The sequence below is a fragment of the Carcharhinus amblyrhynchos genome, chromosome 4 (assembly GCF_965287045.1).
Source record: "Carcharhinus amblyrhynchos chromosome 4, sCarAmb.v2.hapA, whole genome shotgun sequence".
In the NCBI taxonomy this organism is placed as follows: Eukaryota; Metazoa; Chordata; class Chondrichthyes; order Carcharhiniformes; family Carcharhinidae; genus Carcharhinus; species Carcharhinus amblyrhynchos.
The window spans coordinates 132,947,597-132,973,740 of record NC_137327.1 but is presented as its reverse complement, the minus strand read 5'-3'; the positions used below and the strand labels follow the sequence as shown (position 1 = coordinate 132,973,740).

Below are 26,144 nucleotides of genomic sequence, written 5' to 3'. Positions count from 1 at the left end.
TGGAGAATTTGGCCAAACCTCCTTTTACAGCATTGGGACGGATTATTCCCAGTCGCGATCGAGGTCGGAGAATTCCAGCCTATATATACTTCTTCTCCCCATGCACTTTTCTCCCCTCCTCTTATTACAACAGCAAATAGAATTTATATGGCACCTCTGGTTTGGTAAAATGTTTCAAGACACATGTCTGGCGTCCAACTGACTGAGTCCACAGCAACCCCTGCAAGACATGCCAGATCATCAACACGGATGCCATTACCTCACGTGAGAACATCATCCACCAGGAACACGGTACGTACCCTTGCAACTCGGCCAACGTTGTCTACCTGATACATTGCCAGAAAGGATGTCCCAAAGCATGTTACATTGGGAAGGCCGTGCTGACGCTACGACAACGGATGAATGAACACCGCTCGACAATCACCAGGCAAGACTGTTCCCTTCCTGTTGGCGAACACTTCAGTGATCACGGGCATTCAGCCTCTGATCTTCGGGTAAACATTCTCCAAGGCGGCCTTTACGACATACAACAGCGCAGGGTCGCTGAGCAGAAACTGATAGCCAAGTTCCGCACACATGAGGATGACCTCAACCAGAATCTTCGGTTCATGTCACACTATCTGTAACCCCCGTGACATGCCTGGGCTTGCAACATCTCACTTTCTGTCCTGTCTGGAGACAATACACATCTCTTTAACCTATGCTTGATGCTATCTCCTCTCACATTGTCTGCACCTTTAAGACTTGATTAAGTGTAAAGACTCTCATTCTAATCAGTATTCTGTAAACTGTGTGTGCCTTTATGTGCCCTGTTTGTGATCAGAACTCCCCACTCACCTGACGAAGGAGCAGCGCTCCGAAAGCTAGTGGCGTTTACTACCAAATAAACCTGTTGGACTTTAACCTGGTGTTGTGAGACTTCTTACTGTGTCCAACTGAACAACATTGAGCCATCTAAGAGATAATAAGAGTGGCCAAAAGCTTGCTCAAAGGAATAGGCTTCAGGCAACTCTCAAATGTGAGGAAACACAGAGTGGCAAAGAGATTTAGGGAGGAAATTCCACAGCTTAACACCTTGGCAGCAGAAGCCACGGCTGTCAGTGGTGAAATGATGGAAATAGGTAATGTACAAACTGTGAGGAATGCAATATTTTTGGGGGGGGATGTAGGAGGAGGAGGTGGATCTAAAGATAGGCTTGGCGTGAGGCCAAGAAAGAATTTGAACACAGCAACGTGAATTTTAAATTCATGGTGTTGCCAAACCTGGGACCCAGAGCAAGGCGAGTGCTGATGAAGAAACAGGATGGTGCAAATTAGATTACTGAAAGCAGAATTCTGGATGTGCAGAAGTTTATGGACATTACAAGCTGGAGGCTTGTGAAGTACTGGGGTAGTGAATGAAGTCTTCCGCAACAGCAGATGGGCTGAGACAGTGGGGGAAATGGTCAATAATGGAAATGGACCGTTGAAGTGTTGGGCAGATGTGGTGAAAAGCTCAGCTTTTTATCAAATAGAAACATGAGATTGGGAAGAATCTCACAACATTGACACATGTTTGGTTTTGGATCAGTGGCTGAATTGTGACACCCATTTGAATAGATTCCTAACTCCCATTGCCTGAGGTCACATGAGCATACAAATTAGGAGCAGGAGTAGGCCACTTGGCCCTTTGAGTCTGCTCTGCCATTCAATAAGATCAAGGCTAGTCTGACTGTAACCTCCGCCCCACATTCTTGTCCATCCCCCATAACCTTTCACCCCCCCCACCCCCCCCTTGTGAATCAAACATTTATCTGGCTCTGGCTTTAAAAGGCTCTCCGTCCACTGACATTTGAGGAAGAAAGTTTGAGAGACTCACAACCCACCGAGAGAAAAAAAAGTTCTCCTCACCTCTGTCCTAAATGAGTGACCCCTTATTTGTGAACAGTGACCCCCCCCCCCCCCCCCCCCCCCGCCCCTGTGCTAGACACAGGAGCGGGATGAAGAGGTGGGTGGAGCAAAGAACAAAAAAAATTACAGCACAGAACAGGCCCTTCTGCCCTCCAAGCCTATCCCAACTATGCTGCCTGACTGAACTAAAACCCCCTCCCCTTCCGGGGACCATACCGGAGATGAGGGGATTAGCCTATGAAGAGAGACTAAATAGACTGGGTCTGTACTCGTCGGAGTTTAGAAGGCTGAGGAGGGATCTTATAGAGACGTATAAGATAACGAAGGGGACGGATAGGGTAGAGGTAGAGAGATTCTTCCCGCTTAGAAAGGATAGCAGGATTAGAGGGCACAGCCTCAAGATAAGGGGGGGGGGGGGGGGGACAGTTTAGATCGGAGTTGAGGAGGAACTTCTTCACTCAAAGGGTGGTGAATCTCTGGAATTCTCTGCCCGTTGAACTGGTGGAGGCTACCTCGCTGAATATATTTAAGTCGCGGGTAGATAGGTTTTTGATTGACAGGGGAATTAAGGGTTATGGGGAGAAAGCGGGAAAGTGGAACTGTTCCACTTCAGATCAGCCATGATCTTATTGAATGGCGGGGCAGGCTCAAAGGGCTAGATGGCCTACTCCTGCTCCTATTTCTTATGTTCTTATGTTTATGTTCATTCCCATCCGATTCATGAATTTGTCAAGACTTACTATCTTCTTTCACTACCTCCTCAGGTAGTGAGTTCCAGGCACCCACCACCCTCTGTGTAAAAATCTTGCCTCTGACATCTCCTTTAAACCTTGCCCCTTAACCCTATGCCCCCTAGTAATTGACTTTTCCACCCTGGAATAAAGCTTCTGACCATCCACTCTGTCCGTGCTCCTCATAATCTAATAGACTTCTACCAGGTCGCCCCTCAACCTCCATCATTCCAGTGAGAACAAACTAAGTTTCTGCAACCTCTCCTCATAGCTAATGCCCTCCATACCAGGCAACATCCTGGTAAATCTTTTCAGTACCCTTCCCAAAGCCTTCACATAAGAACATAAGAAATAGGAGCAGGAGTAGGCCATCTAGCCCTTCGAGCCTGCCCCGCCATTCAATAAGATCATGGCTGATCTGTCGCTGCTCAGTTCCACTTTCCCGCCCTCTCCCCATAACCCCCATGCTGTATGTTAGCATCTTGGTTGCATTACTGGACAAGTAAACCAGAAGCCTGGGCTAATAATCCAGCAACATCAGTTCAAATTGTTGTAGAGATCCCTCTGATTCACTAATGTCGTTGAACTAATGAGTTTTGCCGACATTATCCAGTTTGGCCTATATGTGAAGCCAGGTCCACAGCAGCGCCACTTAACTGCCCTTCACAGTGACTAGTAAGACATTCAGTTGTATTTATTTCTCAAGGGCTTCATAGAATCCACAGAATCTCTACAGTGGAGAAGAAGGCCATTTGGCCCATCGAGCCTGCACCGACAACAATCCCACCCCATCCATCTTTCGACTGTGCGAGGGAACGGCAGCACTCAGAGGAAGCCCACATAGACATGGGGAGAATGTGCAAACCTCACACAGACAGTCACCTGAGGTCGGAATCGAACTCGGAACCCTGGCGCTGTGAGGCGGCAGTGCTAACCATTATGCCACCATGCTGCCCATACAGGGATAGACAGTAATGGTGGAATTCTACCGCCCTGCCCACCACGGAATCGGAGTGGGTGAGAGGTGGACAATAGAAATGTTTGTTGTGCTTGGGTGAGATTTTCTGGTCTTGCTCAGGCACGACTGTTAGGTCCCGTTCTAAATACTGTCCTTACCCGTGTTGTCCATATTCTGTGAATGTGTATTCAAAAATTGGGCACTTAGTAAAGATCCAGCAGGGTGCCAGTGTCGAAGGCACTGTATGACTCCCCATCTTCAAGAAAAGGAGGAACTACCCCCTCACAAACATCTGTCTTTATATTAAATAACAGCTGCACGACTCAAACAACTGCTTCCCAGCACCCATTTACTTAGTAGGGTTACATGCTACAAAAGACAGATTACCAAACGTTTGGGGTGAAGAGAGTCTTCCCTTTTCATCAAAGTTTAGGAAGATCAAGATGAAAGGAGCATTTAGCTGTAACGCCTACAAACATCCCTTTTGTTACAGTTAGCTGCTGTACATGCTCAACAAGCCATCTAGAATGCCGTCACTTTGGTATTCATGCTGAGTAAGATCTTCAGATCATCAACAAGGGAAGTCATATACTATCAGATCTGATTAGAAGAAAAGCAGACATGTACGTCACCATCATCATTAAAAAAAAAACCAAGATAGGGGGTTTGTTTGCATCGAGTCACAACAAGACCCTCATGACTCAGTGTACGATAATGCAGATAGAAAGCATGGTGGGGAATGTTGGCCTCGAAGCTCTCTGCTCCTCCTTTGAAGATATCTGAATTTGGATTAGCTCCCCTCAATTACGAAGAGAGTTCCAGACTGCACTGAGCACATGCCAGAGCATGAATTCTCACCCACCTCAGAAAAAAACTTGCAAGCTGGACTGAACGGCTGAAGCAAATGCATAAAGTTCCTGTTTATTTGAACTGAAATCAAAATGTAATGGAAACAGATTTCAGTGCACGGCTCCGAAAAATAATCGTATCAAATGTTTTTACTTCCATGGGTGATGGAGTAACATCTTAAAAGATTCTCATTTCCATTTTGTACGCATTTAATTCACTCAATACTTTGTTTCCAAACATTGCTAATATCAAGATTTTAGCTGCAAACATGGCTTGCTGTGTTCTCGCTCTACATTGCTGTGACTCACACTGGATTGTACATTACAAGGTATAAATTTGAATTTTCTGGTCTGAATTACGTTGTCTGCTGGTGCCTTTATTCACTGTGCTACATTATATTGACCACTGTAGATATGGCCAGTTAGGAGCCCAGATGTAGATAATTGCATTTTGATTATTGCATGTGTAATTGATACCATTCCTACGTTACTCAATGTTGGGACGTGTTAAGAAAATGTACACACATGAAGTACATTTACAAGTATTGTCTGAGCTTAAGCAACATATTTTCCACTAAACCTAATGCACATGGATAAAACAGCATCACCAGACCCATATCTACAACTAGCTAGAGATTTTTATTGGCCAACACAGCATTAGGGCATGAATCAACAGAGTGGTTGACCTTACCCACCTTCACTTTTCAGTCACCCCCTTTCTATCAGGTGCCTTTCCATGCAAGTACAAGGGTGGCAACAATGCCCCTTTTGCCTCCTCCCACCCCACCATTCAAGGCCACAAACATTCCTTCTATGTAATAGAGTGGGTGGAATTTAATGCACCCCTCCCCCCCCCCCCACACCCACCGAGAGGTTTGGAGGCGAGCGAGATACATTTGATTGGGGATGTAGACTGGATACCTAACCATATCCGCACCTCCAGCCAATCAAAGCCAGGGTAGGGAGGCACATTAGATAATCTTCCTGCCCTGACACCTAATCAAGGCCCCTCAGCGGGCAATTAATGAGGGGGTACTGGTGTCCAAAGGGACCTGGGTGACCTTGTTCAGGAGTTTCTAAATGTTAGCATGCAGGTGCAGCAAGCAATAAGGAGGACAAACATATGTTGGCCGTCATCATAGGAATTTAATACAGGAGTAAAGATGTCTTATAGAGCCCTGGTGAAACTTCCCCTGAAGTATTGTGCACGGTTTTGGTCCCCTTATGGGTGGCACAGTAGTACAGCGATTAGCACTGTCGCTTCACAGCGCCAGGAACCTGGGTTCAATTCCCGGCTTGGGTCACTGTCTGTGTGAAGTTTGCACGTTCTCCCTGTGTCTGTGTGGGTTTCCTCCGGGTGCTCCGGTTTCCTCCCACATTCTGAAAGATGTGCTGGTTAGGTGCATTGACCGGAACTGTGGCGATTAGGGGACTTTCACAGTAACTTCATTGCAGTGTTAATGTAAGCCTTACTTGTGACTAATAAAAAATAAACTTTATCTAAGGAGGGATATACTTCCCAGACAGCGAATGCAGTGGAGGTTCACCAGACTAATCCCTGGGATGGCAGGATTGTGTTATGAGGAGAGATTGAAGAGAATGGGTATTGAATGGCCGGACAGGCTCGAAGGGCTAGATGGCCTACTCCTGCTCCTATTTCTTATGTTCTTATGTATTCCCCAGATTTCAAAGAATAAAGGATGAACTCATTGAAACTTGCAAAATTCTTTGAGAGTGTAACAGGTTGGGTGTAGACGTTTCTCTTGTCTGATGAGCGTAAAACCAGGCTACATATTCTCAAGGTAATGGTTCGGCCATTTAAGACTGAGATGGAAAGGAATTTCTTCACTCAGAGGGTGGTGAATCTTTGGTATTCTCTACCCCATAGATCTATGGAAGCTCATTGACAAGCTACCTCCGTGATTGGTAAACATGCCAGAAAAGCCCACCCTAAAATACAGCATGCTTCAATTCTCAAAAGTAACAACAACTTACAGCATCTTTATTACCGTAAAACATCCTAAAACGTTTTACAAGAGCACTCTCGAAAATTGGACACTTAATCACTGAGGTTGGGGGACTAAAGCTTGACAAAGGTTCAGGTTTTAAGGAGTGCGGAAAAGGATGAGAAGATATAAAGAGGTTTGGAGATGTAATTCCAGAGTTTAGGGCCTAAGGAGCTGAAGGCACGACCACCAACAGTGAACTAATGAAGATTGGGAACATGCAGGAGATTAGAACTGGAGTCAGATCGACAGTTTTGTTTATGTTTTATTTCCTTGCACAATTAAGCACAGCCAAGTAAGTTTTCTTTGATCAGTCTTTGGCGTGCAAGTTTTTGTTTTTTTTGATTTTGCCTAGGTTTTATCCAATTTTCGCTAAGGGGGCACATGTGCTTGCTTGCATATACTTGCAGACACATATCTCCAACTGCTCACCTTGAGGGCAGCCAACTGACGTGTCTTCGGCCATTGGACAAGTTGCACTGGGGGTTTTCTTTGGTCTCTGAAGTTAAATTTGCTTCTGCTCAGCCCCGCCCAACCACTATCTTGACTTTCATTTGAACCTTGGATTTTTGAATCTTTATCCATTATGAATAACGTTCCTCAGTCAACGCTCCCAATAATATGAGAACACTTCAACTGGTTCCTCTCAAAGCCTCCCCTAGCATGCTCAAAGAGAACTAGCCCCAACTTCCTCCAACCTCCTTTGTAATTTATGACCCTGATACCGAGAATCATTAAAGTTATTCTCTTCTTGATCCTCTGAAGGCCAATAGCTTTTCTTCCCAATAACTGGGACTGCACTCAGCCAAACAGAGTAGCGACATACTGAGAGTCAAACTGACCGGCACAGCCAGTGAATGTAATGATGAACTCTTTAAATATATGAAGAGTGTTTGATACAGCAAAGCCTGGAATGAACACTGCTGCCTGTCACATCCCTTGCAGGTTGAAAAAAGTCAAATGTACAATCATTCTTTTTCCTGTTCATAGTCACACTTACAAGTCCACAATTAAGGAAAATGCACTTTTTTTTTGGTTTGAAAAACACACAACAGATACTCAGATCCTCTCAATGCAGTGAGATAACAAATAATTTGTAATATTTTTCCTATGGGGAGTCAAAAATCAATTCATTAGAAGAATAAAGAGAGGCTTTATTGTCCCAATGTTTTAGAGTTTATGTGTCCAACTCCACATCGCATAAAACAGGAAGGTCTCAGATCCAGTCCCCCAGATGATGCCCAGTTAGCTGATCTGAGCAGTTAGACCATTACATTGGATCTTACTATACCTTAGTGGGTGGGGGAGGTGGATGAGTAGAAGAATGGCTAGTGTTCTTGTTCATTATCCGATTTTTGCGCTGAACAATGTTTGTATGTATACGTGTGCATGTATGTATGTTGGTTTACTGCCTTCCCCCAAGGTGAGTTTTATGATACAGGCGCATTTGATTAGGCAGGAGAATGATGGGTGGGGACACAGCTATCTTTCTGCCCCAGCCTTGCTTAACTGCAAGGCTGATGACCTTTCTGCCCCACTGCCAAATGAGGCCCTAAAATGGGCAATTAAAACTCACCAAAGGGCCTCATCCCACCACAGCTGGCATTCACTCAATAGCGGGGGGGGGGAACTCACCATATGGGGAGATCCCAAAACGCAAATCCTTTGGTGTTGCTTTGGGGCTGCTGGTTTTAGTGGCAGGGCAGGGGTTCAAAGTGCCTGATTAGGGGACCTGACATCAGGACGTCCTTGCTGCCAATCCCCTCCCCTAAGCCCTCTCCCCACGGCTCCCCTCCCAACATCACTCACCTATGTTTTGCTAGCTCTCGGCGGGCCAGACATCCATCCACTCTGGGGTCTATGACTCTGGGGAAGACCTGCCACAGCCCAGTTAAGGGCCAGACTGACACTTAATTTAACAAGCCTTCTCAAAAAGAGGGTGCAGAGGTCAAGGGCTCTCATTGGCTCTCCAGTTGGCTGGCAAAATCCCAATCACCTCAATGTGTGTGTGTTTGTGTGTGTGTGTGTGTGTGTTTGTCTGTGTGTTTGTGTGTGTGTGTGTTTGTGTGTGTGTGTGTCTCTGTGTGTGTGTGTGTGTATTTGTGTGTGTGTGTGTGTGTGTGTGTGTGTGTGTGTGTTTGTGTGTGTGTGTTTGTGTGTGTTTGTGTGTGTGTGTGTGTTTGTTTGTGTGTGTGTTTGTGTGTGTGTTTGTGTGTGTGTGTGTGTTTGTGTGTGAGTCTCTGTGTGTGTGTGTGTTTGTGTGTGTGTGTGTGTTTGTGTGTGTGTACTTGGCTGCAATGCCCCTACAGTTGAATAGTTTGCTGCCATCCTGTGCACAACCTCACAGTAGGACAAAGATTGTTTGGGTAAAGAGCCAAAGGACAGACAGCGACTGTGGGGTGAGTTCAGCGGTTTTGGCACCTGCTGAATAGGAAGGAGCAAGTGAGAGAGAACATATATAGTTAATTCAACCAGAAGCTCGCAAAGGCTTTACTGACCACAGCTACCAGGCTGACAGATACTGAGGTAGTGCAGCACTGTTGGAGATGCCATCCTCTGGGTGAGATAGTAAACTGAGACCCTGTCTGTCCTCTAAATAAAGGGGGGGGGGCAAGGATCCCATATCAGTGTTTAAATGAAGAGCAGATGCACACTTCCCAATGTCCTGGTTAACATTTATCTCTCAATCAACATCACAGAAACAGATAATCTGATCCTTATCATATTATACACATCCCAGTTCAATTCCCCGATAGGAAACCAAGGGTGGCACCGTGGCACAGTGGTTAGCACTGCTGTCTCACTGCTGTCACCTGACAAAGAGGTAAACCTCGAAAGCTTGTGAATTTACTATCAAATAAATTGATTGGACTTAAACCTGGTGTTGTCAGACTCCTTACTGTGTTTACCCCAGTCGAACGCTGGCATCTCCACATCACATCTAAGCTCATACATGAAATGTTGATACTTAAAAGCTATTAGTGCAAAGATGTGCAAGTTAGGTGGATTGACCATGCTAAATTGCCCCTTAGAGTCCCAAGATGTGTAAATTAGGGGGAATCAGTGGGGTAAATATGTGGGGTTACGAGGATAGGGCCCAGGTAAGATGCTCTGTGGGTGACTTGGAGTAGACTTGATGGGCTGAATGGTCTCTTTCTGCACTGTAGAGATTCTGTGGGGAGGCATTTGTATAGTGACATTGCCAGCGGACTAGTAATCCAGAGGCCAAGGGTAATGTTATGGGTCTGGGTTCAAATCCCGCCAAGACAAAAAAAGCATTACAAGTCTGACGATGTTGATTGTTGGAAAAACCCATCTGGTTCATTAATGTCCTTTAGGGAAGGAAATCTGCCATCCTTATTTGGTCTAGCCTACGTGTGACCCACAGCAATGTGATTCACTCTTAAATGCCCTCAGGAATTTCCAATAAATGCTGACCCAGCCAGTGATGCCCACATTCCATGAACAAATAAAAAAAATACTGACCATCCATATCCGTATCCCAATAAGAATGAACGTCATCTGGAGAGATACTGGGTACTCAGAAGACAATGGGCACTCAAATAAGCAGACTAATCAATCTTACACTGATATGGGATTATCATTGGTAAATCATCCAAAGAACAAAGAAAATTACAGCACAGGAACAGGCCCTTCGGCCCTCCAATCCTGCACCGACCAGGCTGCCCAACTTAACTAAAACCCCATACCCTTCCGGGGATCATATCCTTCTATTCCCAACCTATTCATGTACTTGTCAAGATGCCCCTTAAAAGTCACTGCCGTTTCCGCTTCCACTATCTCCCCCGGCAACGAGTTCCAGGCACCCCACCATCCTCTGTGTAAAAAATCTGCCTTGTACATCTCCTTTAAACCTTGCCCCTTGCACCTTAAACTTGTGCCCCCTAGTAATTGACTCTTCCGCCCTGGGAAAAAGCTTCTGACTATCCACTCTGTCCATGCCTCACATAATCTTGTAGACTCCTATCAAGTCTCCCCTCAACCTCTGTCGCTCCGGTGAGAACAAACCAAGTTTCTCCAGCCTCCCCTCATAGCTAATGCCCTCCATACCAGGCAACATCCCGGTAAATCTTTTCTGTACCCTCTCTAAAGCCTCCATATCCTCCTGGTGGTGTAGTGACCAGAACTGAACACTATATTCCAAGTGTGGTCTAACAAAGATTCTATAAAGCTGCAGCATAACTCGCCAATTTTTAAACTCAGTGCCCTGGCCGATGAAGGCAAGCATGCCGTGTGCCTTCTTGACTACCTTCTCCACCTGCATTGTCACTTTCAGTGACCTGTGTACCTGTACATCCAGATCCCTTTGCCTACCAATACTCTTAAGGGTTCTACCGTTTACTGTATATTTCCTACCTGTATTAGACCTTCCAAAATGCATTGCCTCATATTTGTCCGGATTAAACTCCATCTGCCATCTCTCCATCCAAGTCTCCAACCTATCCATATCCTGCTGCATCCTCTGATGGTTTCATCGCTATCCGCAAATCCACCAACCTTTGTGTTGTCCGCAAACTTACTAATCAATCCAGTTACATTTTCCTCCAAATCATTTATGTATATTACAAGCATCAAAGACCCCAGCACTGATCCCTGAGGAACACCACTTGTCACATTTCGGTTCAAACTGGGAAACGGCTGCATTAAAGGTGATGGGTATATATGAAAAAACACAAAGCTAGGATAGTTCTGAATGTGGTTCTGAGAAGGTTGTAGAATTGTTACTGAAATTGTGAAATGTAATAGTGCATGTGCTAACTTTTTATTTGTTCTTTGAAAAAATGTATTGCCTTAAAAGTTACAAAGCCAATGCACAGAGCGAACAGGGCAAGCCCTTAATCCATTTCCTTGCTTCTTACTCCTCAAACCAATTCAAATTGAATCCAATTCACGAGGGCGACACGGCAGCACAGTGGTTAACACTGCTGTCTCACAGTGCCAGGGTTCAATTCTGGGTAGTGTCAGTGTGGAGTTTACATGTTCTCCCCGTGTCAGCATGGGTTTCCTCCGGGTACTCCAGTTGCCTCCCACAGTCCAAAGTTGTGCAGGTTAGGTGGACTGACCATGCTAAATTGGCCCTTACTGTTCAAGGATTTATAGGTTTGGGGGATTAGCCATGGTATGTGTGCGGGGTTAATGGGATAGGGCAGAGTGCCTGGGTAGGATTCTTTTTCAGAGAGTTGGTGCAGATTTGATGGGCCGAATGGCCTCTTTTGTACTGTTCTATGATCCCCACAAGAAACATACAAGATCCAGTTGACAAGAAAAGACATTGCACATAAGACTTGATCTGATGCTGGATTTTAGTTAAAAGGCTGAGAAGTAACTACTTTTAACACAATTATAGACAATCAACCATTGTAAAAATTTATGGACGGGATTCCAACCCCTTCACCCCCGGCCACACGGCGCGTTTTGCAATGGCAAAAGCAGCCTGCCATTGGCTGGTGGTGAGACCTTCCAGTTCTGTTGCTGTCAACGGATTTTTCTGTGGTTTTCATCCTCCGACGCTGAGGAACCTGCGGCAGAGGTCACCATCGGCACGACCAGAAGATCCTGCCGCTGGAAACAACTGGAACATTTTGCCCTATATCTTTTTCCTTTCAAAACTGAAAGAGATTTTTGAGATTTCTCATCTCCACGATACATCCACCTGTGATGACGGACACCAGTTCCTTAATCCCTCCACTGCCTCTGCTGACGTCTAACCAAAACTTCCTCTAATTTAACAATCAGAAGACTTGCGCCATTCTCTTTGGTCCCTGCCATAAGCTTTATTTCCTCACCACTAATTCCATTCTTTGCCATATCAAACTCCATCAGATTTGCCGCGGCCTCGGTAAGCTAGCTCACTGGGAGCTAAAATTCCCATCCCTTACCCGCTGCATCACAAAATCTGCTTCATTCCAACTCCACAAGATTTGTCCATCTCCGAACTTGCTTCAGCTCACATGCCGCTGAAACCCTGAGCTAAAAACCTGCTGCCTGGATCTGAACTCATAACTTGTCTTGTTCACCAATGCATCCCTGTGTCACTGTCATACACTGCCTCCCACTCCACCAATGCCACTGAGTTAAATTCTCATCATCGTTTTCATGGCCTCACCCCTCCCTTCCCCCCTCCCCTCCCCATATTTTTCTGTGCTTTCCGACAGCTCTCCAAGAACTCTGCATTCCTTCAACTCTGGCCTCTTTGTGCACCTCACTCCTTTCTTTTGCTCCACTAGTGGAAGCCATACCTTCAGTTGTCTGGAACCTATGCTCTGAAATCTCCTCCCTACACCTCTTTGAATGTCTACAAAGAAAAGCCTTTCATTTATATAGTGTCTTTCTTGACCTCAAGATATCAGAAAGTGCTTTACAGGCAATGAGGCACCTTTGAAGTCTTGTGATGGTTGTAATGTAGGAAACATGACTGTTTATTTCTGCACAGCAGGCTCCCATATACAGCAATATGATAAATACCAGATCATTTGTTTTTTTTTGTAATGTCTGTAGAATCATAGAATCTCTACAGTGCAGACGAAGGTCATTCGGCCCATCGAGTCTTCACTGACCACAATCCCGCCTAGCCCTATTCCCATAACCCCAACATTTACCTTACTAATCCTCTTGACGCCAGGGTCAGCTTAGTATGGCTAATCAACCTAAGCTGCACACCTTTGGACTGTGGGAGGAAACCAGAGCACCTGGAGGAAACCCACGCAGACACGGGGAATGTGCAAACTCCACATAGACAGCGGCCCGAGGCTGGAATTGAACCCGGGTCCCTGGCGCTGTGAGGCAGCAATGTAACTGTGTCACCGCACCACCCCAAAGTGATGAAGGGATGAGTATGAGCCAGGGCTCCAGGGGTAATTCTGATGTTCTTCTTTAAAATTGTGCCACAGGATCTTTTGCATCCTCCTGATGGGGTAGATGGACCTTTGGTTTAACGTCTCATCTGCAAGACATTGCATCCAACAGCGCGACACTCCTTAACACCGGAGCGTCAACTAGACTTTATGTGCTCAAATCCCCACGCCCTTTTGACTCATGAGTGAGTGCATTACCCGCTAAGCTGGCACCCCGAGACATCCGACATTCATAGAATCAGGGTCCCAACAATGCAGAAAGAGGCCATTTGGCCCCTTAAACCTGCAACGACAACAATCCCACCCTGTCCTTATTCCTGCAACCCCATGTGTGTAATCTGCTGATCCCAGTAAGGGACAATTTAGTGTGGCCAATGCACCTAACCAGCACGTCTTTGGGCTGTGGGAGGAAACCGGAGCACCCGGGGGAAACCCACACAGACATGAAGAGAACAAGCAAACTCAACACAGACAGTGACCCAAGGCCGGAATTGAACCCTGGTCCCTGATGCTGTGAGGCAGTAGTGCTAAGCATTGCGCCACCATGTCATCCTCTCTTTCCTGCATTAAAATGCCACTTAAAAATCCAGGTTGTCAAGCATTTGGTCACACATCCCAATGTCATTTTCTTTGGTTTTGTAACAGAGATTTTTTGTCTGGTCGTTTTCCCATGGAATACCTTAGGACATGTTATAATGATAAGCGCACTTTACAAATGCAAGTTCTTGGATTTAAGCTACCAGTTACAAGTCTGTAACTCCCGCTGTTAGTGGTGAGAACTATCTCAGGCAATGAATTAAGAGCATCACGCAAGATGAACATTGCACAACATTACTGTGCATTGATTTAAGTGTGATTGTTCCCACAATGTACTGTAACAATATCCTAAGTAGGTCAAGTAGTCTCTTAACAGTCACTGGTCTCTTTCTCTGCAAGCACCAATAGCGAGAACACTGCCTCCTTTAACTGAAGGACACCACAATTTGGCTCCATTTCTTAAATGGACTACTTTCTTCTTTCCTCCACAACTTAAACGGCCAGCATAACTACTTCCAAATGGTCCCACTTCTGATTTCTAAATAACTGCAAACCTGCAGCAAAAGTAGAAAGATAACCTCAAGGAGCTCGGAGTTCAGATAGCAAGAACACATAGTTATGAAATGGAAACTAGCTAAAAGAATGCAAAAGGAAACTAATACTCTTAACTCTGAATTATCAGCTAGTGGGAACTTCCCCCCACTCTGAAACATAACCAGTGAGTATCAACCGCATTGATTGGAAAGGAGAGAATTATAACACATTCACACAAAGAATGGTTTCATCATGTTGCACTGAGTATTTTCACTGCGCTGTTCCCAGCCATGTACCCTGATGCGAAAAAAGAGAAGCTTAGCAACAGCCAGCACTGACAAGCATACTGATGCAGCCTTGAAACACACACTGTCAACATTTTATTAAAGGTTCAGCTAAAAGAGAACCTGCCCAACAACTACAATACTAGTTAGCACAGATGAAATGTAAAGGCAAGATAGTTGGTGCCAGGATGCTTCATGCCTTCCCTGGAGTGGCAAAATACTCTGATATCAAAAAAGGGGCTCAATTTATCATGGTTCATATTCTAAACAATGTTATGTTCCTCAAAGGTATTACTGACTTCTGAGAGAATGTGGCAGAGTTGAAGACAGTGCAGATGGAAAGGGCAGCGACAATGGTAACATGCCAACTGCATGCTGATGGCACCCAGCTCTGCACCTCTATCACCCCTCTCAACCCCTCCACTGACTCTAACTGCACCCCCCTCCCCCCCGATTCTACATTGTCAAGTTGCTTGTCCAACATCCAGTGCTGAAAAAGCATAAACTTCCTCCAATAATGGGAAGGCTTGAAGGCACTGTCTCCCATCCCTGCTGCAAACAACTGTTCCCCCAGTCAACTGGCTTCATCTCTCTCTCTCTCCCCTGGCAACTGTCTGGGGCTGGCTCACTCTGATCAGCTCTGCTGTCCGATCTGAGCCCAGGATGAGTGCCTGACTATGTATCAGCGTTACTACATTCGTTAAATCTCCCTTCCTGTATCACTAAAATCCCCCCTTCTTAACGCCATGCGACTCCACCCTACTAAAACCTTCATCCTTCAATTCGTTAGCCTGGGTTTGACCACTGATGCATTGCCAGCCGAACTCCCATGTCCTCCCGTGAGTACACCTGAGATTATCCAAATATTCACCACCCAGTCTAAGTCCCACTCACTCCTCTCCCCTATATCTGATTTGATTTTGATTTATTATTGTCACATTTACTAGTATACAGAGAAAAGTATTGTTTTTTGCGCGCTATACAGACAAAAAACACACCATTCACAAAATACAGCGAAGAGAAGGAGAGGGTGCAGAATGTAATGTCTGCTGAACTGTATTTAGAACAAATCCGGAATTTTAACAGTCTTGTTTTCAAATCCCTCCATGGCTTTCCCGCTTCTCTGTGACCCCCTCCAACCCCACAACTCTCCCCAGATTTCTCATGCTCCCTTCCCAAACCTAGACTCTGGGGCATCCCCGATTGCAATTGCTCCATCTGCCTTTCAGCTCCATGCTCCGAATCCCCTCCCCAAACCCTGTCCCTTCCTATCTCTCCTTTACAACACTCCTTCAAAGCTGATCAAACCTCTGCCCATCCTGTGCCCGGCGCCTCCTGGGCTTGACAACACTCTCCTCCCTGACTGGTCCTGGGGGCTGCTTGGAACCACAATGAAGAGGCGTCAGCTAAATGCACCTTTTCGGCGTTGCATTCGCTAACCAGGGGCTGAATATTTCGCTCCCCCACAGACTTCGATGTGGGGGGAGGAGGGAACAAGACGAGTCGATCCGTAACTTAAAGCAATTTATTTTGTTGACAAAACAAATCTCACCAATACAAGAGAGCAGAGGGTTAACATCCCCCTTAACATCTCTCTCTCTCTCCCCACCCCACTTTAGGAAAGATTTTGCAACGATTATAATTAGAGAGGAAACACTTGTGCAGTTTGTAAAGAGTTTCTCTCTGGAAGCTGGGCCGATTGATAATGCAGGTGGTCAGATTATATCCAGTTACAAGTTCCTACAAGTCGACCGGCTACAGGAACGCTCTCCGGAGAATGCCAGACCCATCTGTGAGTCGCATCTCCCAGCCAGAGAGAGACTGAGAGACACCAAAAACTCCTTGTCAATAACGCTCCTGCAATTTCACAAAGGCAACCGCCAAACATCTCTGATAATCCACAGAAATAGCCACCGCGCCTCCAGTTATTTTTAAACACTTTTTAAAACCACTTTGTCTCTCCACTTCGCACCCCCCCCCCAACTTTATTTTGCTGCTTCCCTTATCAGCTGAGTATCTCATGCACCATTTCGGGATTCTTAACAGTAGCAAAAAAAAATCTCCCCACACCTCCCCCCCCCCAACTAGGAAAAAAGGGGATCTTACTCACCGCTGCCTCGGCGGTCTGCACCAACACTGTTAGCACCCATAGCCACAAGAAGATCCGAGCAGCCACTTGGCCGAAGGTGAATTTCATTTCCCGGCTGTCGACTTGGTGGTGGGTGAATGGGGGGGGGTGGGAGGGTGGGAGGAGGACGGGGGGCGGCAGATCAACTGACTGCAATTGGACATCCACACATATTCTATTCGGAAATAAAGAGAGGGATACAAAAGGGAGAGAGAGAGAGAGAAGGGATAATATACTTTAAAGAGAGTGAGAGAGGAAAAGAGAGACCTGGAGAGAAATCGCAGTGTGTGTGTGTGTGTAAGAGAGAGGATGCAATAGTTAAGTAGTTACAATCAGCCACCCTCCCTCTCTCTGTCTCTCTCTCTCTCACACACACACACACTCACTCACTCACTCTCACCCCTCTATCTGCAGCCCAGCACAGACTCCTCGCTCTCCCACTGATCTCCACAATCCAGTCAGAACTACTTCCTCCAATGTACCACTTCGCAAGGGAGAGAGAGAGGAAAAAAGAGCTACAACTTGATGTGCTCAAAGTTGAGAGGAGGAGGGGGGTGGGGACGGGTGTAAGGGAGAGGGGGGAGGTAGGGGCGTGGGGAGGGAGGGAGGGGAGGGGAGGGGAGAGCAATAAATCAACTCACCTCCAAAAAGAGTTTGAAGCCACACCTCCCCCCACCCCCCACCCCCCCCAAGGCAGACAGTCCCCTTCATCTTCCAGTCCTGCTATTGTTTCCTCCTAGCCCAACTTCCTAGTTTTTTTTTAAAAAAAAGAAATCAAAAGAGGGAGAGAGAGAGGGGGAGTGGAAAGTTTAGCAAAGTCTTTGAGGGGAACTATTTTATTTTAAGCGGGCATGTCAAAGAGATTGCAACTGCGCCCGCAATGGATTGAAAGAAATTGCTGAGTGGATTAGAGGAGACGCTTGGATCGTCCGCATGAGAACAGGAGTGTGAGTACTGTGTTTTCACTTGTTACAACATCTCTTCTTTAAGATGCCTCTCCCCGCCACCTCAAGGGACAGCCTGCCATTCTAATGTTGCCCAGTGTCCTTGTGTGTGAAGTCTGCATAATCTAGTTTTGATTGAGAAGGGGTGTTGATGTGAGTTAGGGCTTTACTTTCCAAAAGTTTGGAGCGACCCTGAAAACTCCTCCCCTTCCCCTGGCACCTATCCCCGGCTTGCAATGAAGGAGTGGGGTGAAATAGGGCAGGAGACACACACACACACACACACATACACAGCCTCTCTCCAAAAGCCCCCCCCCCCCCGTCTATTTTCTTCAAAGCACAAGGTAGTGTGTGTGTTTCTTTAACGCAGCGGCTGTTTTCTCGTTGCTCGGTTGGTTTTCACATGTTCTCACTCACTCCTCTCCCTCTCTCTCCCCGAAGTCGGTGGGGCTGAGCTGTAGTCTTTCAATGACCGGAGCAACACGGATCGACCGCTCAAAAGAGGTCAAAAGACATCTCTGAAATCCCCCCAGCGACTTGTGGCAAAACAGGCTCAAGTCAGGATGAGCAACTGGTAAGTGAGAAGTCTCCAGCCTCGGCGCAAGCTTTGTGTAAGGTTTTACATTCGGGGCAGCAGTAAGCGCGGAGCTCCCTTGGTAACTGTTCTGTACTTGTATCTGTCTGTTCTTGATGCACCTTCTGGCGGTGCGGGATGGAGACTCAATACCTCTTTTCTTTTAACTGTTTTGTTCCAGGATCCTGCTTATGGTCGTGGGTTCCTTGGCTACTGACCTTGCCCAAGCGGTGAGTTACTGTGTGTGCCTGTGCCAATGTAATTCTCAAGCCCAGTTGATCCACTGCCCTGCATTCGGGGACCGTGGAGATGCGTGTTCTCGTAAAAAAATTACCTTTAAAAAAAGAACGAGTTCTGTAACTTGAGATTTAAAAGGGTGCAGGATTGCTGATGCTATTCATGTTCGCGAGCAACTCTTAAATGCCTATCCCTACAACAACCAGCCGGTAATAGGAATTCTTAATTGTGGTCAGAAGATCACTTTTTTTATATAGAAATGTAACCGCAAGTTGCAAAAAAAGAAAGCAGAATTTGTTATGTATCTTGTTAAAAGAATGGTTGCATGGTAAACGTGAATGATATGTCTCAACACCAGGGTGCTAACTAAGAAAAAAAAATCAGAAGGGTCGAGTGGGATTTTGCTCTTTTACGCCTGAAACTGACGTGCACCAAATCCGAGGTTGCTACTTGGTCTGACCCTGGCAATGGGAACCTACAATCCTGGGTTAAGGATGTTCAATGCAAAAGTTTCATACTGAGGCAGGCACAGACTGGGTTCAGCACCAAGTTAGTTGCTGAGCCCAGTGCAACGTGATGCAGGGAGTTTCAAGATCACATTGAATTGAAATCCGGGGTAATACACATTGTTCAAATGGATTTGAGTTCTAGCTGATTTTTGGGCCATGGGAGCACCCCCCCCCCTTCAAGTAAACAAGGACCCAGTCCAATCCAAAGACTCATCTGTATTTTGAGGGGTATCGAGCCTCTCTGGACTAACATTCTATGTCCCTTGGGAGCAACTGATGGAATTCTGTTTTGAGAAAGCACTAGTATTACACGGTCTTCCATGCAATCATTATTTGGGACAAAACCATTACCTCAACCGCCAACCACATAGGTATCACTTCCCCATGGAAAATACAAAGTGCTTGTCGAAACGAGGGTAAGCGAATACAAAATTGAATGCACAAAATACTGTGCACGTATTAGAACATAGAGCAGTACACAATACAGCACAGGAACAGGCCCTTCGGCCCACGATGTTGTGCCGAACATGATGCAAAATTAAACTAATCCCTTCTGGCTGCCCTTGGTCCATATTCCTCTACAGAACAGAGAATATTGTCTGTATTAACCAATGTAACACACTCAGTTTTCCACTTTTCCACATAGGTTGCATCCTGACTGATGTCCCCTCTCCACAGACCAAGTTTTATGCCAATGGTAGCATACTGGCACTGAACCCTGTTGAAAGCAGGGTGCTCAGCACAGGCCAGGGATAGAACCTAGACCTGCTTGGCATGGCTCAGTTCAACACTGGGCAATGCTTTAAGCCAAAGGAATCACCGAGATCCCTGTAGAACCATTACTACTTGCTGCCACTTGTGATAACGCATCCTGCCAACAGTAAAGTCTATAATGTGCATCGACTGTAGAATTATTTCCCAGAATGTATTTGTCGTGAAAAAACACTGTCAAAGTAATCATTCTTTTCCATCTATTAACTAATTTGTGGACTGAGTGAAGTTTCATATGCCAAAGGTTAAAGGATGGTGGAAAGCTGTTTTACTTTTCCTTCCCTCCATCCTTGAAGGTGCTGATTACGCTGAGGTATTTACCTGGGCACCAGCTGCCACAGAGTACTCTGTCCGAATGACCAATGCTTGGCTGTGAGTCTCAGTGATGAATTGTGACAGCTGATTTGACAATGGAATATTGTTTCCAGTGGGTTCACTGGGTAGCAATCCGGGTTAATGGGCATGATGCCTGATTTATATCCAACCAGCTGAAGGTTATCAAAGTTAATTGTTAATCCCCAACCAAAACCTTGGATAAAATGAGCGAGTTTCAGACAGATTTGATGATTGGGTTCAAACTTGCCTGATCTGCTTGGCTCAGTCCAGTATTGGAACATACATTTGTACACAGAAGCAGGCTTAATGTGCTGGTATTTATTCATAGTCAGATTCTCCATGTAAACATCTGTTCGTTAAAAATCTCCATGAAGTGTAGGAAGAAACTTGCTGCTTCGCAGCTCCAGGGACCTGGGTTCGATTCCCGGCTCGGGTCACTGTCTGTGTGGAGTTTGCATGTTCTCCTCATGTCTGCGTGGGTTTCCTCCGGGTGCTCCGGTTTCCTCCCACAGTCCAAAGATGTGTGGGTTAGGTTGATTGACTATGCTAAAATTGCCCCTTAGTGTCCTGGGATGCTTAGGTTAGAGGGATTAGTGGGTAAAATGTGTCGGGATGTAGGGGTAGATTCTGGTTGGTGCAGACTCGATGGGCCGAAGGGCCTCTATCTGCACTGTGGGGTCCTATGAGAAAAAACTTATGGTGTCTGAATTTGCATATTTTATTACTATACATTATATATTGCATTTGGTTAACACAGAATCACAGAATCTCTACAATGCAGAGGGAGAACATTTGGCCCAGTGAGTGTGCACCAATCTCACACCCATCCCCTCCTCTTCCCCGTTTCCCTCCCCTCGCTGTTCTATCCCTATAATCCCATCCATTTACCATGGCTAATCCATCTAACCTGCCCTATCTTTGGACACTAATGGGGCACCTAATCTGCACCCGGAGGAAACCCACGCAGACATGGGGAGAACATGCAAACTTCATACAGACAGTCACCCGAGGCCAAAACTGAACGCTGTGAGGCAGGAGCATTAACCACTATCCCACCATGCCACTCCAACATGCACTTACATTGGTCTCGCTTCTTTGTATAAACCAAATATGCCTCCAATGAGATAATGCAAATAAAAGAACAGTTTTTACAAGCTGATTATAGCTTCTACAGAAGAAAAACGTTGCTGCTGTGAAAGGTATTTTGACATGTACAATGCTTTCTAATTAAGATAAGAGTGTGTAACTGGATAACCTCGCACACATCAGGCTTGTAAAATAAAAGATCTTTTGTGTTTACACAAAGGTTTAAGATGAAGGCAAATATGCAGCTTTGCTGTCATATATCTATAATTATTTTACAAGACAATTTAAAAATGATTTTCCCATATGTGTAGATCTCAGTATTAGCGGGGACCCTAGTGATGAATTATGTTGATTTTACAGTTTCAATCTATTCAGCCCAATGGGTCTATGACACTATATATTCTCTACACAAGCCTCCTCCCACCCTTCTTCATCACTCTGCATATTCATCATACCCTTCCCTAGCTTCTCCTTAACTGATTTGACACCACTCACCTTAACTGTTCCACTACGAGCAAGATCCACATTCTCACTACCCTCTGGGTGAAGATGTTCTGAATTTCCTGCCAGATTTATTGGTGACTGCCTTATTTAATGTGAAAATAATTTACAAAGTTGGTCTAGAGTTACACTAACACCAAAAGTTCCAATCAACCACTTAGTTTCTTTCAAAGTTAAACCAGAAATGATTCAAAGATAATCATTTTGTTACTCGATTCATATGATAAACTTGTTTTTTCCAAACGCTTATCCCTTCTTCCTCCTCTGTGAACACATAGACTACTGCTGAGTTCAGGATACTTATCACACATATCACACAGAAGTGATCATTTAATAAGGATGAGCCTACACAATGAACAGAGATGCACAATTTGACCAGGACAGGTCTGTTCACCGTCTTGGCCAGTAAAGGCAAATGGAGAGCAATTGGAGTTTAGGAGATGAGAAATCATATGACTGAAATATATAAGGACTCTGAGGGGGCCTGACAGGGTGGGTGATGAGAGGATGTTTCCCTTGAGGGTGAATCTGCAACTGGAGGGATGGGGGCACCGATTCAAAGTGAGGGGTCTTCTATTTAAGATGGAGATTAGGAGGAATTCCTTCTCTTTAGAGGTTCATTAGTTTTTGGAATTCTTTACCCCAGAGAGCAGTGGAGACTGGGTGATTGACTATATTCAGGGTTGAGTTTGACATTTTTAATCTACCAGGGAGTCAATGGTTTGTGGGGCAGAGGGGTCTGGCAGGCAAGTAAAGTTAGAATGTAGAACATTACAGCACAGTACAGGCCCTTTGGCCTTCGATGTTGCTCTGACCAGTGGAACCAATCTAATGACCCTCTAACCTAAAGTATTCCAATGTTATCCATATGCCTATCCAATGACCATTTGAACACCCTTAATGTTGGCACATCCACAACTGCTGCAGGCAGGGCATTCCATGCCCTTACTACCCTGTTAAGGCAACAAATCAGATGAGCCATGATCTTATTAAATGGCAGTGCAGGCTTGAGGAGCCGTAGCGCCTACTCTAGCCCTTGTTTCTTGACTTCAATCCGGAAAATAAATCACCGCCAAAATCTTGCACCCGTTCATGCTTACAGTCCCGCCATCGACGTGCCCCCACTACGGGTTTCATGGAGGCGAGGGATGCATTCAACAGGAAACTCTGTGAACAATGGTGGGACCATAAATCCTGCTGACAATGATTGTGCCACCCTCCCCAACCTGCCCCCCACCACCACCACCTCCTCCTCCCCTCCTCACTTCCCCTGCTGCTATGAAACACACCATAGGAGGGAGAAAAATCCTACCCCTTGTCTAAATTTTCCTTCCCTGACCAAGGGACACTAAGGTCAATTGTATCGCTGCGTCCTTGAATGAGATCAGTTCACACGGCATGGACTAGGAATGAAATCTTGGAGCCTCTAGTCTGCCTGGATCAGGTTAACAATACCTTTGCCAACTGAGCCATCACAGAAGATTCTGACACAAACTCAGAACCTATTCGGTCTTCTGGAAGTTGGAACTCGCTTTGGGGTATCTGTCCTTCATTGCATGAATGTCCTGAGTTGCTTGATTAGATCTCAGCAGCAGCTTACTTTTGAGTATCCGTTCTACCTTTAAGCAAAAGAACGGGAGCAGTGGTAAGTTCTACCTGACCCTAAGCAGCAGCTTCACACGGGTTACATGGAAAAATGCTAATCTGCTTGTATTTTGAGAAGATAAAGATCCAGGTGCAGGAAATGTTCCACCCAATTCCCCGAGGTGGCACAGCAATTTCTGCGTGCCGAAATATTCTGTCCTTTGATGAATGGAGCACAGCTTCCCTCCACAAGATAATCTTTAAGGGCAAGATTGGTGGGGAACAGCCTGATAAAGATTATCAGACAATGTTATGATATTAGTCATGGAAGCATAGAAACATAAACTAGAAACCAGAAGCAGGAGTGGGCCATTTTGCCCTTCAAGCCTGCTCCTCCTTTCATTTTCTGATCATCAAATTAAATATCCCCTCTAACCCCCATATCTCTCAATCCCCTTAGCCCCAAGAGCTATATCTAGTTTCTTCTTGAATTCAGAAAATGTTTTGGCTTCAACTGCATTCGCTGACAGTGAATTCCACACATTCACCACCCTCTGGGCAAAGACATTTCTCCTCACCTCAGTTCTAAAAAGTTTACCCCTTATCCTCAAACTATGACCCCTAGTTCTGGTCTTCCCCACCATTGGGAACATTCTTTCTGAATCTACTCTGTCTAAGCCTATTATAATTTTACAAGTTTCTATGAGATCCCCTCTCACTCTTCTAAACTCCAGTGAATATAATCCTAACCAACTTAGTCTCTCCTCATATGAGAGAGTTGCCATCTTATAAATCAGCCTGGTAAACCTGTGCTGTACTCCCTCTATAGCAAGCACATGCTTCCTCAGATAAGAACACCAAAACTGCACACAATACCCCCAGGTGTGGCCTCACCAACGCATGATACAATTGCAGCGAAACTTCCCTATCCCAATACTCAAACCCTCTCACTATGAAGGCCAACATACCATTTGTCTTCTTTATTGTCTGCTATACTTCCGCGCTTACTTTCAGCGACTGATGCACAAAGGCACCAATGTCTTGATGTGTTCCCACCTCTCTCAATTTACACCCATTCAAGTCACTGTTTATATACCTCATATGGTCATCAACAAATACAAGAAAAATATATCTCTGGCCTGAAAATTGGTGGAAATGAAGAAAGGTGAGAAAATAAATTGTAAAATGATACCCAAATTTTTTTTAAAAAGATAGTAACAGTAACATGGGGATAAATCTGATGGGCTGTAATAATGACTGATAGCATTGAAACAATGTTGGATATACAGTAACCAGTTTGAACCTCTATTATTTAGAAGTCATATACAGCTAGATAAGTTAATATTATTACTAAATTAAAATGATTACCTTTCCCTTTTTAAGCTAATAGCCAATCCTCTGTGGTCTTATGCACTGGGAGTCAAGACAAAGGGCAGAATTTTCCCATCCCACCTGTCCCCAACGCCTTACTATTAATTGAGTAAGTCCTGCCCTGGTTCAGTCTACCAAAATGCATCGCCTCGCATTTATCTAAATTAAACTCCATTTGTCAGCCCACTGGCCCAATTGATCAAGATCCCGTTGTAACCGGAGATAACTTTCTCCACTGTCCACTATGCCACCAATCTTGGTGTCACCTGCAATCTTCCTATTCATGCCTCCTCAGTTCTGATCCAAATCCTCAATATAACAAATAACAATGGTCCCAGCACTGATCCCTGAGGCACACCGCTATATACCATTTCACAAATTATGCAGTTACCATTTTAGCAGCGACTATTGCTCGGCCTGGAGTGGGTGTGACTGCCTTGACAACTGGCAGCTTGTAAGCAGTTCCTGAAACTCACTGAAGTTCCCAGACCAGTGGTGGGAATAATGTAAACTGAGCAGCTCGTCACTTCACATAGTGGAGAGAGAGGCCAGTGTGAAACGAACAAGCAAAACTCACCAGCAAGAAATTGTCCATTCGTGTCCAGGGATGCGCAGGTTAGAGGGATTAGTGGGTATAATATGTCGGGATATAGGGGTAGGGCCTGGGTGGGATTGTGTTCGGTGCAGACTCGATGGGCCGAAAGGCCTCTTTCTGCACTGTAGGGTTCTATGATTCTATGATTCATGATTATGAGTCTGGAAAACTAAGCTATTGAGAAGACCAAGGTAGTTTCTATTTACCTGATTATGGAATGTGCTATCCCTTTCCATATCCCACCTGCTTAAGTCCAGAGAACCTGGGCACAGGTTAGGAATAGTCAAAGCTTAGAGATGGCCATCTGCATACATGGATATTGCTGAAATTAAACCAACTAAAAGTCACAGCTTATTAGCACAGAACATTGCGAAGCTTCCTGTTGTTGACCCATAATTCCCATTGATTTGTGGGGTTAACTGATGCTGAGTGGTAGGGATCAGTGACATGACTAATTCTCCAGCCGCATTAATAAGCGAGATTAGCTGGTCAGTCCTCAGTATCCCATGCTTTCTTGGTTTACCAATCTGCCAAAGATGGTTGTCTTGCTTCCAATTTTCCGTCACCAGGAGTATCACCATGAAGCATTAAACACCCAAAAGAGTCTTCTGATCACCCCATATTATAACATCACCACTGCGGAATAAGCATAATCTAGTTTAAGTTTATTTATTAGTGTCACAAGTAGGCTTACATTAACACTGCAATGAAGTTTCTGTCAAAATCCCCTCATAGCCAAAATCTGGCACCTGTTTGGATACACTGAGGGAGTTTAGCATGGTCAACGCACCTAACCAGCACATCTTTTGGACTGTGGGAGGAATCCCGTGCAGACGCCACGCAGA

General features: G+C 45.3%; 2 protein-coding genes across 4 annotated transcripts in view; one reads left to right on the top strand and one right to left on the bottom strand.

Moving 5' to 3' along the window:
* Nucleotides 1–16,890, bottom strand: part of col4a5 (collagen, type IV, alpha 5 (Alport syndrome)) — a 256,775-nt gene extending 239,885 nt beyond the window's left edge. For all 3 annotated transcript variants that reach the window (XM_080187894.1, XM_080187895.1, XM_080187896.1), the window contains exon 1: nt 16,774–16,890. In XM_080187894.1, coding sequence (XP_080044020.1) covers nt 16,774–16,860 — 87 coding nt within the window. In that variant the 5' untranslated portion in view covers nt 16,861–16,890. The remainder of the gene's footprint in view (nt 1–16,773) is intronic.
* A 605-nt stretch (nt 16,891–17,495) lies between these two features.
* The window catches only part of LOC145342476 (uncharacterized), a 363,690-nt gene continuing 355,041 nt past the window's right edge, over nt 17,496–26,144 (top strand). Inside the window, exons 1-3 of the mRNA XM_080188038.1 lie at nt 17,496–17,738; nt 18,177–18,309; nt 18,491–18,539. Coding sequence (XP_080044164.1) covers nt 18,299–18,309; nt 18,491–18,539 — 60 coding nt within the window. The 5' untranslated portion in view covers nt 17,496–17,738; nt 18,177–18,298. The remainder of the gene's footprint in view (nt 17,739–18,176; nt 18,310–18,490; nt 18,540–26,144) is intronic.